General features: G+C 50.0%; 2 protein-coding genes across 7 annotated transcripts; one reads left to right on the top strand and one right to left on the bottom strand.

Moving 5' to 3' along the window:
- Window positions 1–4: 4 nt before the first annotated feature.
- On the top strand, window positions 5–14,698 carry gem (transcription factor CP2 like gemini). 4 transcript variants are annotated; one of them, XM_031976477.2, is made up of 12 exons: window positions 5–645; window positions 959–1,148; window positions 2,384–2,528; window positions 5,178–5,255; window positions 6,800–7,009; window positions 7,121–7,265; window positions 7,700–7,936; window positions 8,067–8,315; window positions 8,383–8,459; window positions 13,181–13,373; window positions 13,677–14,127; window positions 14,228–14,698. In XM_031976477.2, the coding sequence occupies exons 1-12, from the start codon at window positions 508–510 to the stop codon at window positions 14,278–14,280; spliced, it is 2,166 nt and encodes a 721-aa protein (XP_031832337.1). In that variant the 5' UTR covers window positions 5–507; the 3' UTR covers window positions 14,281–14,698. The 4 variants fall into 4 exon arrangements, with proteins under 4 accessions (XP_031832337.1, XP_031832336.1, XP_031832334.1 ...); XM_031976476.2 differs by having other exon boundaries at window positions 917–1,148; window positions 7,724–7,936; XM_031976474.2 differs by having other exon boundaries at window positions 917–1,148.
- Window positions 14,699–15,834: 1,136 nt separating this feature from the next.
- On the bottom strand, window positions 15,835–17,971 carry LOC116426873 (uncharacterized). Of its 3 annotated transcripts, none has more exons than XM_031976495.2 (3): window positions 17,634–17,971; window positions 16,945–17,261; window positions 15,835–16,138 (listed from the first exon to the last, which is right to left on the bottom strand). In XM_031976495.2, the coding sequence occupies exons 2-3, from the start codon at window positions 17,258–17,260 to the stop codon at window positions 16,044–16,046; spliced, it is 411 nt and encodes a 136-aa protein (XP_031832355.1). In that variant the 5' UTR covers window position 17,261; window positions 17,634–17,971; the 3' UTR covers window positions 15,835–16,043. The 3 variants fall into 3 exon arrangements, with proteins under 3 accessions (XP_031832355.1, XP_031832353.1, XP_031832356.1); XM_031976493.2 differs by having other exon boundaries at window positions 17,553–17,929; XM_031976496.2 differs by lacking the exons at window positions 16,945–17,261; window positions 17,634–17,971 and adding an exon at window positions 16,251–16,863.
- Window positions 17,972–18,167: the final 196 nt, after the last annotated feature.

Raw genomic sequence — 18,167 nt, 5'->3', positions numbered from 1 at the left:
CTAAGGATAACTCAACGTTCGCGAAAACGTCGGCACTTAATTGACGGTTAGTCGAGTGATGCACCGTGCAGTTCCGGCCCCCTACAGGAGGAACCAGCCGAAGAAAACACGGGGATCGCGCGAGACGGGAGAACGCGTTGGTTAAACGAAAGGTAGAAGAAAACCGTCGACGCGGACCAAGGAGGAAAGCTGCGAATCAAAAGACCCGCGTCGATCGTTAACCACAGAATGCACGCGCGCGTCTGAAATCGTCGAAAGAGAAGTCCACAAGTCTTGATGCATCCCGGAATATCGCCGTGGATGATCGTCGATGACAACGGAATCGAGCTCGGACTTATCGTCTTCTCTTTCGAGCAAGCCACCAAAGCGTTCTCCAAAGTGTCGCCGAGCGCTCGAACACCAAGAACGGTCCGGAACGGTGATCAGAATCGAAACAATTGATAGCCGAAGATCAGTGAAACGAGAAACGAACCCTGGTAAGAGTGCGTCGGGATTTAGAGTCGTTGAATGGAGCTTCAATTCATCATGGACGGCGGCGCAGATGCTTTGAACGGGACGATATGGTTTCCCAACACTCCGTCGCCACCGTACGAGCAGCTGTCTCCAGTTCGTCAGAACAGATGCGACCCCATCGCTACTCAGCACGTAAGTTACGATCTCCTCTTTCGCCGTGCTTAATCGCGTCTCGTTGATGCGCCGCGAAGACGCTCGTCTTCGTTAACTTCGCCAAACAAGTCGTTCCGGGCGAAGCGATTCGACCGTCCTTTCGACAGCTCTCGTTTCTCCTCCCTTTGTTCCTCCATCGTCTCGCCGAGAGACACCCTCGTCGAAAATCGTGAACGGATCGAATCCGCGTCGGGTTCCGTGCGAGACTCGTCCCCGTGAACTGACGAAATGCTGATGAAACGTTTTATAGGCGTCGATGGGATATCACAGTCCACAAAATTCTGTATGGCAGGACAAGTACAACTCACCGAAGGACTCTCCGGAGGACAGCGTCCAGATACGTTCGAACAGTGGCTCACCCGAACACCTCAGTCCATCCTCAGACCACTCTCTCAGTTGCCAGCAAACTAGTCTGAAACGCAGAGCCGGGGAACCGTTGCAGCAAATCACAGAACTCGAGAAGAAACATCCCAGAAGAGATGGTTAGTATATCTAACGTGTCCACCTGTTGAGCGTTAAAGTTCACTAGGTTAGGCGATCCGAGAAATTCCATTTTTCCGACCCAATCCGCGAATCGAATGTTTCGAAGAAGACCTGGACTATGGTTTTCGTTTATCCCTTGGGGAATCAATTACAGAGATTAGTATACGTCGTTAGATTCTCTTTGTTCGTCGGGTTTTGAAAGAATGTTCGCAGCACTGAATTGCACCGCAGCAGCCGCTATCGTTCAGCTCTCCGTATAGATATATCGCACGAAAGGTCGTGTCCAAACGACCCCGGATACACAGTCGTAGGCGCGACATTTTCAGACTCTTACCTCACTCGATCAAGCTTCTGCGGCGAAATGCCCGATTACTCCTTTAAACTATCAGTTGCGATACGTTAGGCTGGAGACACTGAACATCTTAGGGTTCGCGAAACGTCTGTCCGCCATCCGGAAATTGCAGTTCGCGAATTTTACCGAAGAATCGAAATGATAATGGTAGATGCAGCATCCTCGTTCGTCGCCTCTGTTCACCAAGAACGATCCACGTTCACGCGACAGGGTAGTGTTGGAAAATCGAGTGCGCATATAGCAGCTGATTCTACCTCGAACACTTGTCCAGGACTGATCTATGAAAAGCATCGGGGCCGGCCTGCTCGCCGCGTTCGACGCCTTTTTGACCACGTGGTCGCGGAAACTGATAACTCCCGAGTACACAGTGTATCGCGGATTAAGTCCAACCGAAGAGAGAAAGGCCGATGCTAGTCCTTCCTCCGAAAGAAACTAGGCGGTGGTGCGTTCGCGCGTTTGTTTCGCTCACAGTTTACTCTTTCCTCGGTCATCGCTCGATCTTCTTTGGTTCGCGTGGTCAGATAGAATGAAGTGGTGCGAAATCGACAGCTCGAGGCTGCCTTTTCTACAGAGCCGACGATACACACCGGTAACGTCGAAAAGTCGACGTCGGAACGCGGTCACGAGCCTCCAAGACACGAAGTCGAGGATTGGAGCGATGCATCATCAGTTCTACATCAATTATGCCAACGCGCAAGGTGATAGGATAGAGTAGAATCGATCGGGGCAGGATACGATAGGTTTAGAGGAGAACTCACGAGAGAATACCGGGATAGATTTAATGTTTCTCTAGCTTACGTCGCGTTCCTAACCGATCGCTCGGGTTTAACGGGCTATTCACTTACGTACAGTACACGCGACTGAAAATTTTCGCGTTCGCAGGGTCGGTCGGAAGTAACGGCTCGGGGCAAGGTTGGTCGACTCAAGTGGAAGAGCTGGCGGAACACCTGGCCGCCGATTTCGATGGATCCCTATCGGCATTGGCTGCGTCCGACCTCGCCACTGCTGTCGCCTCCTACAACATGAGGTAAATACAACATTTTCACTGTCGGCGACGGTGGCCGGGACGAAAGCGAGCAAGCTGGACGAAGGAATTTCGATCGCCGAGCCGTTCTCGCTGGGAATCTCTAGCGCGAACGAGGAACGGATTAAATCGAAGCCCGTCGAAGCGAGACCACTGGTCGATCACGAAGAAATTCGTTCCTCGCGAGCAGTTGTCGCCGATAAAGTAGGTTTCCCCGTGTGATCTACGCGGGCGCGCGCGTGGATCGAATCCCGATTAAAACGTGCTCGCCGAGTAGTGGGAACGAGCGTGTGTCGAGCGAGAAATCCGGTTCGAACCAGACACAGTTGTCGGTGTTTCGTCGCTCGGATGGCATACACCGCGAAATCACGGCGAGCATAGACGCGTAGACGCTTAGCGAGTGTTCGCGTGTACAGACACGTGCGTTTCGATCACGGAACCAATTCCAAACATTTTCACTGGGAGGCACATCTACGTCTGGTTCCGTATCATCCGCCGACACTTCCGAGTTACTTTCACGTTCGATTGCACGGAAGGAAGCTCCTAATTACCGTGGCGGCAACGTGGAATCCCGGATTTCTTGGCTAAATCAAGCCTCGATCTGCTTGAATGCATCCTAAGGATCGCGCATGGTCTATCGTTGCCCTTCATTCGAACACGCGTTTCGAATGGTATCCCTTATCGACCTACGCTCCGCGTGTTCCGGACGATCAGGTCGATCCTTATCGCGTTCATTTTACTCCGCGTTCTGTACGGTTATCACCCTCGGCCACTGTCCTCAGTGATAACGTCGTCGAGGAACGATTAACTGGTTCGACGTTACCGTTCCTCCGGTAGGAAGATCGGGGCGAGTCGCTTCGAGGCTGTCATCGTAGTATCAGCATCGGTGCAACAAAAAATTATCATCGATTCAAGGCTCTCGCCCGGCGAGATAACGGGCAATATAATCGCACGTGTAAACGCTAGCGATAGGACGATACTAGAATAACGTACGAGAATCAGCTGACGTTCGACGAACACGTGGCACGGCGGTTCCAACGTCCTCGTTCGTCCCGTTAATCGGCCCGCGAGGATTTTCGAACGATTCATGAATGAAAAGAATCGGGGAATTCGTGGCACGCAACGCGGATCCATCAGGGACCGAACCCCGAAACGGTTCCCCAGCGTGGAACCAGTTATTCTGGGCGATTTGAGTCCGCTGCGGTGAATCACTTTCCACTTTCTAGTCGTACTTCCTATTTAGAAGCCCCGCGAGTCTCGGCCACGCGCGCGAACAGCCGAACACCCGGTAAAATTCGAACGGAACGGTATTTCGGTAGCTCGCACACTTGAAAATGATCGTTGACCGTCGAACTCGCAAGTGCTACCGGTTGAATCGGCCAGTGTCAGTGTCACTTTAACTCGACGTCTCCGTGGACGAAGCGTCGGGGGTAACGTTCGAACCGCAGAATCATGCACCAATATCTGAAAAGTAGGTGAGTGGATACGCTTAAAGGGAGCATCCTTTGAGCGTACATGCAAAAGAAATTGCGGCGTCGCTTTATCGCGACGCTTTTATTCGAATGCGGCCGATATTCGCTTCGCTGTACCGGTGAACCGATGCGGTCTGGTTTCGGTTGACCTTACTGACTCAATCCTTATCAAAGCGGTTCTCAAATCGTTTTACCCATTCCGTCTTCGACAATCGAATTGTATCGCGATAGACCCACGCAGCTATCTGCTTGTTTATTCAGCTTACCGTTCCATCTGATCCCGCCGTTTCCAGGACTAATCCGACGATGTTGTCGTCACAGTAAACAAGAATATCCCGTTTTTTGCCTGCAGTTTACGTAAAATACGGTTTATATAAGCGGTAACTTCATTTCTGGTTCATGCTGGTTTTTATACCGAGTTCTATCTCGAGACGAATCACGAGAAGCGCTTGTATACAACATTTCGATGCACACTGTTTACGAGCAAAAGTGGTGGCACTGAATCAGTTCGAGCGGTCATTCCCGTATCAATTGTACTGAAGTTCAAAGGTACCTTATGTCATCCGACACCGATACGATACTTTTTCAAACGCATTTTTACGGGACGAGACGATCGTCACAGAGTTCACGCGACACCGACGAATGGACGCGTACTTACGTTCACGGGTGCTCCGAATGGATTACGCTTGATCTGTTCTCACTCGCTTGCGTCACGACATACTGATCAATAAACGTCGATAACGAAAACCGGAATCTATCGGTTATTATCGGTCGAAACGTATATTCCGACCGAAGACCGAAACTCCCTTTAATTGCGTTCTCCCTGAGGAATACATTGGCGACGCTGAACTCAACCTTTGACCTTTCACAACCGGAAAGACGGCGATTCTGCATGCAAAAGAATGAGCGGAGAACGTAGAATATCATTTTTTCCCAGAGTACTTCGTTCCCGAGATAATCGGTTTCGAAAGTTTGCCTGGTTTGCAATTAGAACTAGACTTCCAATAAGTAGAAACAGTGAGTCATGGCCGGACACGTTATCAGATTCCCTTCGATCGTAGCGCGTTCCTGGCGAATTATCGAGCGAGACCACGCGTAGGAAATCAGTTAATACAGTTCAGGAATGAATGCGAGGTCAGAATTAAGGAACGATTGTATCGAAAATATCGTTTACTTGCAGCGAAGCCCTGCTCGCCCTACCATCGTTGACGGTATTCAAGCAGGAAGCACCATCGCCGGAAAATCAACAAAATTCCAAGTAAGTTTTCGCCCGCGTCCTTTCGTTCGAAGCACACCTCGATCGCGTGTTTCGTAATCGCGTTCCTTATATGCACCGACAAATATTACGTTGGCTCGCGCACTGTCATCGAAATCTCCTTTCCCCTCGGGTTCGTGGAAGACGTCTACGTGCAAGAATTGCCAATATGACTCGAGGAGACGATCCGCGACGAGCATCCTTTTTTCCATTGTACCGTGCTCTTTTTTTCTCGTCCGGAGGCGGAGTTCAGTCGTGCACTGACATCGGTTTTTCCGCGTCGCGCCAGCATAACACCTTCGATGGAAAAACATACCGCGACAGTCATATTTCGTCGCGTTCGTTGGAAAAGCTGCAGAGGAAAGCAGCCATGGCCAGGGAAGGAAAAAATCGGTAGCGGAATTTGCCGCGAGAGACTCCCCCGCAGAGACTCGGCACCGATAAACACGTTATCGTTGCGTTTCTTCGCGGAACTATCTAGCGAATGGCACGCAGGTCAGACCTTTACTATACCGAGGATCCTCCGCGGTTATCTCGCGGCGTCACTCCGACAGCGTCGAGTGCCAGTTTGTCGTTCGACCGATCCGCCACGCGAAAAACGCAATTCCTCGCGATGTTCTACGGGACTCGCGTTCGGTGGATGCAGTTCGTTCTTCGCGCGACTTTCGCTAATCTACACGATCGAACCACTCGAAGACTGGCGTCGTTTCGAGATCGATAAGCGCGCCGATCTAGAATACCAGTGGTGTTTCGATAATCCAAGGTGAAGCGAGGCTCGTCGAGCTTCTTATCAAGCGTAACCTTTTTTGTTGTTGTTTTTTATTTTGCGAGACTCTTGTGATAAACCTGAACGATACTATTCCGAGAAAGGTCGCTCTGTTTCCTACGCGAAAAGCGTTGCACAGGTCGCGAACAACAGTAAAATTTCCATTGCATCATAACTTCGGTTCAAGTGGGAGTCGGATTAAGTCATGCACGGATTATCGAAACTCCACAGTGCGTCGTTCAACGAGAGTTTCGGATGTTATTCCTGTGAAGCGTGTCGTCGCGCGTAATTCGCGAGAACCGGAAGTGTGTTCGACTGCGGACGTTAGTCCGGGAATTACCTGTGCTTGCAATTCGAAGACTCCTCGGGGAAAGCCATGGAGCCGCTATGGTCACCGCGCGTCGAAAGCCGAGCGTGTAATGGACAAATTGTTCCCCTAGAAATTTCCGCCAATTAGGAACTCGGTGATACGTGAAACCCACGCGCGAATAACTTCATCAACGTTCCCGTCGGATCAGTGACATTTCTCGCGTAAACTGGGCGATTTCGAGCGATCGATATTTTATCCTTCTTATCAGCGATACGTCGAATCTGCACACCGCGCGAAAGCTGCGATGAGAACACCTCCGGATCTAATCCTCCCACCTTCGGCGTTCCTTAATTTATAGTGAGTGCTGTAAACGAGTGAAATTACTCGGGATTAAATCTAACCGGATCTCTGCGTCGCGACGGGCCGCCGTGTACCGTTGCATTGATTTGTTCCGTTGAATCTCTGCTTCAGTTTGAACCACGTGTCACAGCGACCAATCAATTCGGCACCGGCGAACAATGCGAACGGCCCTGTCGACTCCGACAGTAACAATAACGGGCAAACGGCGGCCAGTCTCCATCAGTTGTTGTACTCCTCCAACGAGGAGTATCCGCCGACTTCGTCCTCGGGTAATCAAGTGTCCTCCTCTCAGCACGTGAACGAGCTCAACGAAGATTGCCGGTACGTCGTTGAAACAGTATATCGAAAGAACACGCGCGGTCCAGGAATCGAAGAATTCGATTCGGTCGCGGAGGAGATCGTGCCAGGCTAACGTTAAACGTTGATCCCCAGCTTCCAGTATGTTCTCGCCGCGGCGACGAGCATCGCGACGAAAGTCAACGAAGAAACGCTAACCTACCTGAACCAAGGCCAGTCGTACGAGATTAAGCTGAAAAAATTGGGCGACCTATCCGCATACCGGGGGAAGATATTAAAGGTACTTGGTCACTTGCTAATTGGTCCACGGAAATCAGGAAGCTCTCATTGTTTGGGTAGCGACATCTTAAAAAACGTGCTGGTTTCCCACGATGGAATCGAGCGAGCTCACTCTGGTCGCAGCGTGTGATCGCCGTATAAAAACCGCGAACTCTGTTTTTCCGCTGAAACTGGTGGGGCGTCGGTGACACGACGACGCGAAATTTAACCGGATCACCGAGATTCGACGTGTGGCCTCTGATACAGAACGAAAGCGCTCGCTTGGCGAGCAGGCAATTGAGCGTTGCGACATATTGATATTTTAATAGTTCCTCGAGCCGAGCGATCGCTTTCGTTCGTTCGGCACAGGAGAGGTCCGCAATTCGGCGTGAGCTCATAGGTCCTCGACGTTCGAAAGATGTGAGTCACCCAAACGGTGCTACAACGTCTCTGAAGGGACATCCGACCTTTTTATTTCAGTCCACAATCCGCATATGCTTCCACGAGAGGCGGCTCCAGTATACGGAACGGGAACAGATGCTTGCCTGGCAACGCGCGAGACCTGGTGAACGTCTACTAGAGGTCGACGTTCCTCTCAGTTATGGGATGGTGGACGTTTGTCAGCCATCGCCGTCGAACAACAGCGTGGAATTCATGTGGGACCCCACCAAGGAAGTCGGCGTCTACATAAAGGTACAGTTTTAGAGGCTTGGGATTGAAATCGGCGGCGCGTAGCCGCCGCGCGAATATCCCCGACGACGATGAAAGATGCCGGGAGCCGCGAGAGTCCCAGTGCAGTCCACTGCAACCCTTTTGATTGCAGGTAAATTGCATCAGCACCGAATTCACGCCGAAAAAGCACGGTGGAGAGAAAGGCGTACCTTTCAGAATCCAGGTAGAGACTCGTTTACCCGGTGGACCCCGCCTGCATGCTGCGTCCTGCCAGGTAAAGGTGTTCAAGCTGAAGGGAGCGGATCGCAAGCACAAACAGGACCGTGACAAAATTTTGAGACGACCGCCGCACGAGCAGGACAAGTACCAGCCGAGCTACGACTGCACGGTTCTCTCCGACGTAAGTGGCAGCGTGACGATTTCACGTCGCAGGTGATCGATACAGTTTCCCCTGGATATGGTTTCAGATTTCTTTAGAGTCCCTATCGCCGTCCAACCTGGTTGCGCAAAACGGAGGTAGTCCTTACACTCCAACGGAGGCAATGTGAGTACCGCCATTAGTTGCCTTTGAATTCCATTCGTTTCGTCTGACTAGGAGCGTCCGTTGCCACTGAATATCGAGCGATCAGTACTCTCCGCGATACTACGGATTTTCTAATTGTTGCGTAACGTTATCGAGAGATCGACGAATCGTTTTCAACGATTCCTGGAATTTGCACCATTTTCCTTATCGTCGGTATTTTTATCTTGTATCGCGCGCGAGATGTATTGGCAAAGTCTATTGTAAAGCGCCGAGCGATTTAACGAATTTCGTTGCGCCGCGTAAACATTAACCGGTCCATTTCGGATAGAACAGGTTTCGGTCGCCCGTCCGACCGAATAGCCATGTTTACGTGCCCGTTTCGGACACCAGAATCGAACGTAGACGTTTCTTTAAATTTCGAATCATAATTGCTCGGAGTATCTCTCGTGCCGCAGGAAAAAGGGACAGTAAACATTCTGTAACGATCAAAGTACCCTTAACGCCTTTCGATACTGTAAGCTGCGTCTCCACTCGCGAGCGAAGCACTGCGACAGCGACTCTCGAGATACCCAGTTTCCTTTGATAAATACATAAACTTGATAATATACAACAACCTGCGTAAATGCGCTGGCACAGCCCGCAGGGATCGCTGCGATTATACAGAAATCGGTTCGTCCGATCGAAGCCTCTACCAACCGCCGAGCAGGGTAAAAAAAAAGCCCTCCTCCGGCTCGTTCGAAACTCGTCAGCGCGTAGACTTTTGAAAAATCGTACGCGTCGAACGGGCGCAAGATCCGCTAATGAACCCGTGGGTCGCGGGCGAACCAACTTTAGACATACGAGTCGGAGAGCGTGCTCGGGCAAGCAGTAGATGATGCAGCGAGCGAAGCAGAAATGCAGTGCTGCGTTGCCGTGTCTCACCTTGGACCGAGGTAGGGGGATCGCGGATGAATCGAACTCGATGGAGGTGGAAACGATTCGCAAAGTGGTGGCGGAAAGCTCGGTGGCGATGGTAATGGCAATGGACGATACGGGCGGCACTTGGGATATAAGGTTGGCGAAGGAGGAGGTGGCGGCGGCGGAGGAGGGAGACGTCGGCACGGGAGTCGAGAAACTGGCTCGAACTGGCACGAGCCGGCGTCTGGTAGAGCCGACAACGATGCGCGCCGAGGGAAAGAGAGAGACAGCCACGACGACAAATAAATTCAGAACGGCGCACGATACACGCGTCGCCGCGCAGCCGCTTCGGTTCTCTCTCCGTGGATCTATTCGCGAACCTTTCGCTACGAGTCTCGTGTCGTTCGTCTTTTCGCGATATATACCGCTCCGAGAATCCGCTGCGATTCCATCCATTGGCACGTCGAACGTTTTCTTTTCCCTGCGGCCGATCTCTACCTCTCAGCTAAGACTCTCTCGCGAACGGGATCGCGGAGAAACGATCGCGCCCGCGACACTAGTGATCGAGGATAGTCCACGGGAAACGGTAACAAGTGAGAGTCGCAGACATGATCTACCGTTGAGGAGAGCCACGCGTGTTTACAAATAAACGGGTGCCGGTGACCGTCTTCTCCAGTGAGATCCGCTACAAGACCGGACGTCGTGTTCCCGTCGTCGCGTTTCGTTCTCCACCATCCACGTTCGCCTCGCGATCAATTTACACACGCTGGTGGTTGTCGGTGGTCACTTCCGCGACCTCGAGCCATTTCCGGTAACCACCGGGAGACCATTGGACGCGATCAAGCGACGCTGCGGTTCGATCGTCGTCGTGGGGGATCCGAACCGAGGGGAAACGTCAAACCCGTTGCTCGTCCGAGGGAAATAACGAGTACCCACGTGGACTGGTCAGTGACGCTGTTCCTCGTTCACGATGCACGGAAATGAGCGCAACGATTCACGCCTGGTGAAATAATCTCGTTGCCGAAGAAACGAAGGGGAACGATCGTCCGTCGATTTGGTCCGCGTCCATCAGCGAATAAAGCGCCGAGGAGAAACGGATCGTTGCATCGACCGTGAATTTAAAAATAAATCGTTCGCGGTATCCGGAACACCGTTCGCGTTTCCCGGACGGAGCGTGAGCGACCGACCGAGAGAGGAAGAGAGATTTGCTCGCGTGTACGTGTGCGCGGCGTGCGTGAGACGGAGAAATCGTAGACGATCGAGGGCATCGATCGTGGGTCCCGTACTGCGCCCTGGCTGAACGGAGATCCGACGAGGAGATAAGGAGAGATATCCGCACTTTGGACTGCACGCGTGTGATGTATCAGGGATCGCGACGACGATAATTTTTCGACCGCCACGCTCTTTATGCTTCGATCTCTGTAACCCGTCCGCCTTTCTAAAACACGCCACGAGTCGGTACGAGCCACCACGAACCACGCGGCGGATCTACCGCGGCGCAGGACTGGCGAAACTTTCTTCGAATCGATCGAGCGTCGTCGAATCGAGAGTGAAGCACCCGCACGCCGTTGGAATGCCCTCGTCCGGCGTAGAAACTCGATTTCCGGCTGTTCGTCCGCAATCGTCTCGCCGCGCGTCGAGTATCATTGATCCCGAGTCGTTGTTGCAACGCGACGATCAGCGCGTGCTCGCGCGCGACTTCCTGGCCAGCCAGCAGGTGCTCCTGTCACGGCAGGATCACTTCGTCAGATGACGAGCAGCCTGGCCGCCGGAAAGCTGATGCCAGGGCGGTTCGATTCAGCTTTGAACTGAACGTTTCCGAGGAGAATTTCCGGTTGTTTCCTTTTTTCCTCGTACACTCTTTCGGTCGTCCCCAGGGCGTGACCCTCGGTCGGATTCGAACCATCGAATTTCGACGATCGTTGGAAGGAACTGCTCAGTCGAGCTAAACTAGCTATCGAGCGGGCGAGCGAGCAAACCACCTCGTTATCTCGGGCGACGACGTAACACGATCGGGGAAAGTAAACTGATTTGCTCGGCGGCGGGAATTTTTGCTGGTCTGAGCCGCGAGGTGGAGAGGTCCGGCATCGGACGTTGGCCGGCTTCCTTTTCAATTAGCCGCGCGAGTGACACGGGGAAGCACGGAAACCGAGGAAGAACGTGGAACGAATCCCGATGACGATCAAACGAGACACGCGAGGATGCGTTTGAACGATTTGTCGGCTACCTCGTGGACAGATACTCGTCGGACGTTGCGCGAGCTGCATTCCGATTAGAATACGTTTCGCAAATGCCAGTAGCCGCGGCGAACTCGCTCGACGAAATCGCAGAGAAACGCAGCCAGGACGCATCAGTCTACTGAACAGCACGGACCATGAAAGTGATCGATAAGAGGAGATAAGCGGTCCGCCGGAGGAAAGATCGGAGGATTTCTTATCGCCGGGAAGATCGAATATTCGTTTCTTTTCTATTTTTTTTCTTTTAAATTTGCCGCGACAATTGCCGGCTCGGTCACGACCGGAGATATCCGGTTCGGGGCAGTCGCGAGTAGGTACCAATAGCGATCTGATTCATACCGATTGTATCCGGAATCGAGCTTCTGGTTCGTGAATCAAAGCTTTCGAACGATCGGTTCGCGCTAGTAGTCGCGAGTCAGGCGCAACGCCGTCCACGCTTCGGGAATCGGAGCAACCGGGCCCACCGAAAAGATCACTGCCGTCAACTCTCGAGTCCATGAGAATCACTGTTCGAGATGTAGTCGGTTCCCGGACTCGACGAGAAAGAGTCAAAGGAGGAAAGCTCGATAATTGCCAGCAGAACTCGTACGAATGGATGGAAAGGCAATCAAGGATTACTCGAGCGTTCGTATAATCGGATTGCCTGGATTCATGAAAGAAAGAGTGAAGAGACGGAAGAAAGGCACCGCGAGAGACACGGGTTGTCGTTGCAGGGCGTAGGAGAAGGTACGCGGACGAGAAGGAATCTTTGGGAGCGTAGATGGAATTCAAGAGACGCGTACTCGAGATGCCAAAGAGCCGGCCCATTTGGAAGTTGAAAAGCTGCTGGGCCATCAGATCCACGCCCGAATATCGCGGCAATGTCTCCGCTTATCTTCTGGAGCACGAGGTAACGGTCACCGGTGGGCCCCGGCAAGTGGAAGTGGTGGCTAAGTTTATTCATTCTATTTCGGAATCCAGAGCGAGACGAGGCAATCTCGTGCGCGGCGGATTAGTCAGCGTCACAATAAGAAAGGGCCGTAACAACAGGAGGATCGACGATAGGGGAATCTCCAAGCTGATTTTTCGGCCGAAGAGACGATGCATGTAAGACAGCCGCGCGACCTACGATTCACCGTGTCACGAACGAAATCGGAAATCTCGTTAGTCCGCGTTTTTCGAGATCCGGCTCGCTTATGTAACTATGCAATGATTCTAAGGTCAACGACGGAGCGGCATTATTTGTTCGTTCGCGCCTCCTTTTCGACGCGAGGAACGTTAATTACGAGCAACGCCGGCCGTTCTCTGCTACGATAGCCACCGAAGACTCGATATTCGCGCGTCGTAATAGATTACAGGGTCAACTATTAGCCGTGTTCGCTTTCATTGCGCCTAAAGACGTTAATTCACACTATGCGCGTACATCAATCTCGCGTTGCGGCTGCTCTACAATGTATCCCGCTAATAGGCGCAGAAATGCTCGAGCATTAGATTCGTTTAAAGTTTTATAAGCTCGCAGTCGAGGTCGATCGAATTACAGGGGCGATAATTGGGCTTGGAACTATATCGAATAGTCTTAACGCCTTGCGTTTCGGCAACGTTCACTTAAAGGTTCCTGTGTTCTTGTAGATCACCCCAATCTCGTTCAACCATAAGCGGCAATACCTCGCCAGTAGTCGCACCGTTGGCTCTTTCGGTTTCCAATGCAGGTATCGTGCCGCTAGTTCCAGTTTCGGACGCCGTGAAAGAAAACGTGGGAACAGCGCCCGCTTTGCCATCGCCCGCAGCTATTTTGCCGGATCAGTCTTGCATCGAAAGCGAAGTTAGTTCTCTCACGACGATTTCTGTTCTGCCCGAACCATGTCCACCGTGAACGGAGACCTAAGAATATCCAGCCTCCACCTAAATACGTGGTGCAACTGCAGCGTAACATTGGCTCGTGCCATTGTTATTCGGAAAAGAATCGTTGAACCACGCAATTTGGGATTTCACGTGATCCTACCTTGTCCCGAAGTTCCCGAAGATCTCGCACCACAGATTCCTCACTTGGATCCCTTAAGGAGTAACAAAACTCTCACCTTCCGCTCGGATTCACAGGACTAATACGAGCGCTCTGATTGCACAGGGATCACCGTGTCTGGCCCAATTGTCACCGGACGCCAGTGCAGCTCAGATGAGCACGTGGCTTCGCGCCGGCCGTTTCGGTGCCTTCGAGTCGACGTTCGCGAGCTTCTCGGCCTCGGATATTCTGCGACTCTCGCGGGACGACTTGATTCAAATCTGCGGCCTGGTCGATGGGATTCGATTGTTCAACGCGTTGCACTCGAAAGCGCCCGGTCCGAAGCTCACTCTCTACTTCGCACTGGAAGACAACGGCTCGCTCTGGAGAGTGGCTTATTTGGACAGCCTAACCAGCAGCGCCCTGATGAACAAATTACTGAACACTGTGAACTTGCCTCACGAACGACTGCATTCTGTGCTCTTCCTCGGCCCTCAGGGTATCCACGTTCTGGTCACCGACGAGTTGGTAGCGAATATGAAAGATGAGAGTATGTACTTCGTCGAAACCATCAAAGGTAAGACGGAAAGTGGTTCGCGCGAGGTAACGCGAGCTCGTGCTCCCATTTTCTTCGCGAAACTCGTTCTAACGAACTCTCGCTTGCTTCTTTGTTCCAGATAACGCGAGCGAGCGCTACAAACTTCTTCTAAAGCCCTCGTCGCGTTCCTAAAAGCAAACCGTGTGTATCGACTAACCGCAATTAACCAATCGATTGCGAAATTGGGTTACAGAATTCTCCCATGAGTCTCACATTGCCAAATGTATCTGTGATTCGAAAGAAAGGAAAAAAAAAAGCAAATTTTTATATCAACGGAGCGTATCGAGTACGTGGATGTTTACTCGAAGACATTCTCGAGACGCGTAGTTTTATCTTCATTCCTATTGAAAATCGGGAAAAAGGAGTCTTCAAAAGTGTATCGCAGGGATGTTTTCCTTTTACTACCGGAGGTCTTTGGTCCCGCGGTAAGATCGTATTTGCGAGAGACGAGGAAAACAGGAAAATCTTATTCCTATATTCAATACTCATTAGAATTTTTCAATATAATTATGTTTTTATGATTATCGATCGTTTCGACGCAAAGTAAATGTGTCATATATATATATACGTATATATCGCATACGCATTACTTTCCACTAAACTCGATTAATTGTTTCTTTTATAGGATCTAAGTAAATCTTTAGTTTGGAGAATATTTAGGAAATATTTATGTCGCAGCGATAACCGCGGCTACTCAATTCTTGTGCCACATAGCAACTATGCGAAACTAGTTTACGAACTACTGTTGTTGTTACAATTATTCGCCAGCATCTGGTCCGCTGTTACCGCAAGTTTACGTTTCGTTGATCGTGGACGTTGCTGATGAATATGATCTCTGTTTACACGATGTGTGTAATATTCTTTGTTTCTACAAATTATAAATCATGTTACGTAGACGTTTAAGTCCGAACGAGTGCGGGGATGAATGGTGAATCGCGGCTTGCGAGGAAGCGTGGTTGCTAATGGATAAGCAAAAGAAACGAGTGGAGAGCGCCGAAGGCTCGGTGCTCTTATATTTAGAACAGAGCGATCGTAGGAAAGCTGTAAGTGCCTTGGATTTCCTATCGGTAGCGAATCATTAGAACTTATTTCAATAAGTGCTTGACAATTCTAGAGATAACGAGAACAATTATCGAAGAGGAACAAAGGAAATTTTCTTTCTGTTTATTCTGTTCTGTAGTACAAATTGCAAGGGGTATGCAATCATCCTTGAGTGTCTTCGAGGGTTTTGGGCAATCGTATGAAGTATTATATTCTATTTACCAAATGATAACTCGTAAGCTAGGAATCTTGCGAAGAACCGATCGATTCCAGGACGAGCCTTAAACTAGCAAGACAGTTCTCGAGAGTTCGTTTTGTTCGACATTCTAAAACGGGATCGAACGGTTAATGATCGCGTGCGTTAATAACGCGTTTCGTTCACATCACAAGCAACTAGACCGAATCGCGCGACAGTCCGAAAGATTCTACATGCGCCAAACTCGAAAGAACTGTCTGATTTTTAATGTAATATTCGAATGGAATCTTTCGACGCACGGAAGTTCGCGCGCGTATCAGTAAACTGCATGCTGTATATTTCATTAGGAACTTCCAAGCATGTCATGTATGTTACAAAACGGCACAATAAATAATGCTCCGGTGCCAAGCTGTTCGTGTTTCCCAAGGAACCGACGAATAAATAGGATATTTACTCATAAATATATTCTTTTATTTAACAAAATAGAACACGCCTTAATAAAATGTGGATCGTCCTGTATCATACAATCGGATACGACAGGTTATCCTCGAAACAACGCAACGTGTGTCCATGCTGTCGCTCGGGACACGTTGCACAGTAGATTTTTCTTGCACCGCACTCTCGACCACGTGACCACCTCCCGCGACGTTCGTTCACATTACTTTTTCTTCTTCAGTTGTTTTTGCTTCTTCTTCTCCTCCCTTTTCATCTCTCTTTCCGTCAGGCATTTGAACAGCTTGTAGACGAAGAAAACTGCAATCGAAAGAACACCGCGTGATCGTTCGTCGGACATTAATGTTCCGAGGAGAATGGACTTTCTATCAGACCACGGATAGGGTAATTCGCAGCGACCATATACACATACCAATAACCAGAGTTATCAACAATACAGCGAATAAGAACACGATATGCGAATGAGTGTACAAAAGATACGTATATGGGTTAGCCTCCTCCAGTTTTTCGTGCATGGCGCGCTGTATCTTTCCGAATACAGTATCCAAGAATTCGTCTTTCTCCTCGTCGTTCAACGACTGATATCTTTCGAAGATATTCGACAACTTATTCTTGGCTTCCTCCGACAAAACACTAGACAACTGTTCTTGCAAGCCGTCGAGCGTTAAACCTTTGCTCTTCAAATCACTCAAAATACTCTCCGCCATGCTTTCTACGTTCACTCGAACTGGAACGATTCGCTAAGCCTTTGATCGACTGCGAAGAGATACAAGTGTCAAATCGAACCACCGATTGAAAACTAAGGAGGTGCGAGGTAAACGATTGTCCTCTGGTTCCGGTTAAGTGGACGATTAGATAAGAAGTGGGCAGGAATCGTGATGGAACCATATGCGAAATCACAACATCGATTTGCAGATCGATCATTATGCAACGTTGCTGATAAAACAAAAATATCGTCAGCTCATCGAATATTTGCTCGAAGAAACCAGGACAACAGCAAGAAGAATTCTGCCTATCGACCCATCTCGAAAGATTGTACAAGAAACGCAGTTTTAATCTCTTTCAGCGAAGAAACCGTCGTCTGACAGGTTCAAGAGGATAATTACCGAAAATAAGCCCGACAATACTCAGCAGGGACAAGAGGATCACAGTCTGCATTGTTAGATCATTGCCTTGCTCGGTATTCTCTTGTATATTTCTCAGCAAGTCCATCTTGAGAGAATTCTTTTCTTCGTCCGATAAGCCGGTCATCGATTCGAGTATCTCGAGAAGTTGTTGCGGCGACGGAACTTTTCCGTCGAACTCTGGTAACGCGTCAGGAACTGCAGCTGCATCGACAGTTTCTTCCGATACATCTTCGACCGCATCGTTCGCAGCTGCAGATGCCACAGCCTGAAGGCCGTTCACGAGTGTCATCCACATCCTAATTAAAAATATCGTCTAATTACACCGGTAGAACTCGAGTCTGCGATCGTTTCGAGTACACCCGCTGCGAATTCAAAGATTAGATAACGTTATTTTTACACGGACAGTTACGATCATCGATAAAACGCAAATACATTTCTTCTCGAGCAGCGGAAACACGTAAAATTCCATTCCATAGTGTCAGCACGGTATAATTTCATTGAATATTTCGCGTGAAACCGTTTCGCCTATTCTTCGAAGAACCTCCATTGAAGCGTTCGCTGTGTCGAGAACTAACTTACTGGCATACCTGATTGATTGTGCGATTCGATTGAGGAGATCGACCACCCGAAATCCAGATTATACACACGTCGAATATGATCGAACGTACCTCGAGGTAAGAACGATTGGAACGATGTAAATTCGTCGAGAATACACACGGAATGAAGATAATTTTTCACTGGGCAGATCACTCGTGTTTGGCGCGAAGATACACTATGATCCGGCGATCAACTGTCGATTGGCCGGTTCGAAAGAGGATTCTTATCTCATTGGTAGTTGTACAGTATCAAGCCAACGTGTCCGCTTCCAACGTGTTCGTCGGAAAGCCACGACGCGTGAGTCAATCTACGTTACATGACCTTTATAACGTGTAGATTGAACTGCGTTAAGCAGGCGCATTACGCATCCTCGTCGTTCGAGACCATAAGCGTTGCATTGCATCCATTGAACTACACCAGATGTCACATTATGCTAATTGCTAACTTATTGTTTATCACACGAACACTCGCAGCAAGAGTGGAAGCCGATGTTTGTATCTTTAACAAGGAATTCCTATAAATTGCGAGGAAGGCGGACTAAACGCTTTAGCTAATTTACTTCTATCCTAACGCCTCGACTAATTCATTCTGTTTTTAGGGTGAAC

This window comes from Nomia melanderi, chromosome 1 (assembly GCF_051020985.1).
Source record: "Nomia melanderi isolate GNS246 chromosome 1, iyNomMela1, whole genome shotgun sequence".
NCBI lineage: Eukaryota > Metazoa > Arthropoda > Insecta > Hymenoptera > Halictidae > Nomia > Nomia melanderi.
This window is presented reverse-complemented; position numbering and strand designations above follow the sequence as displayed.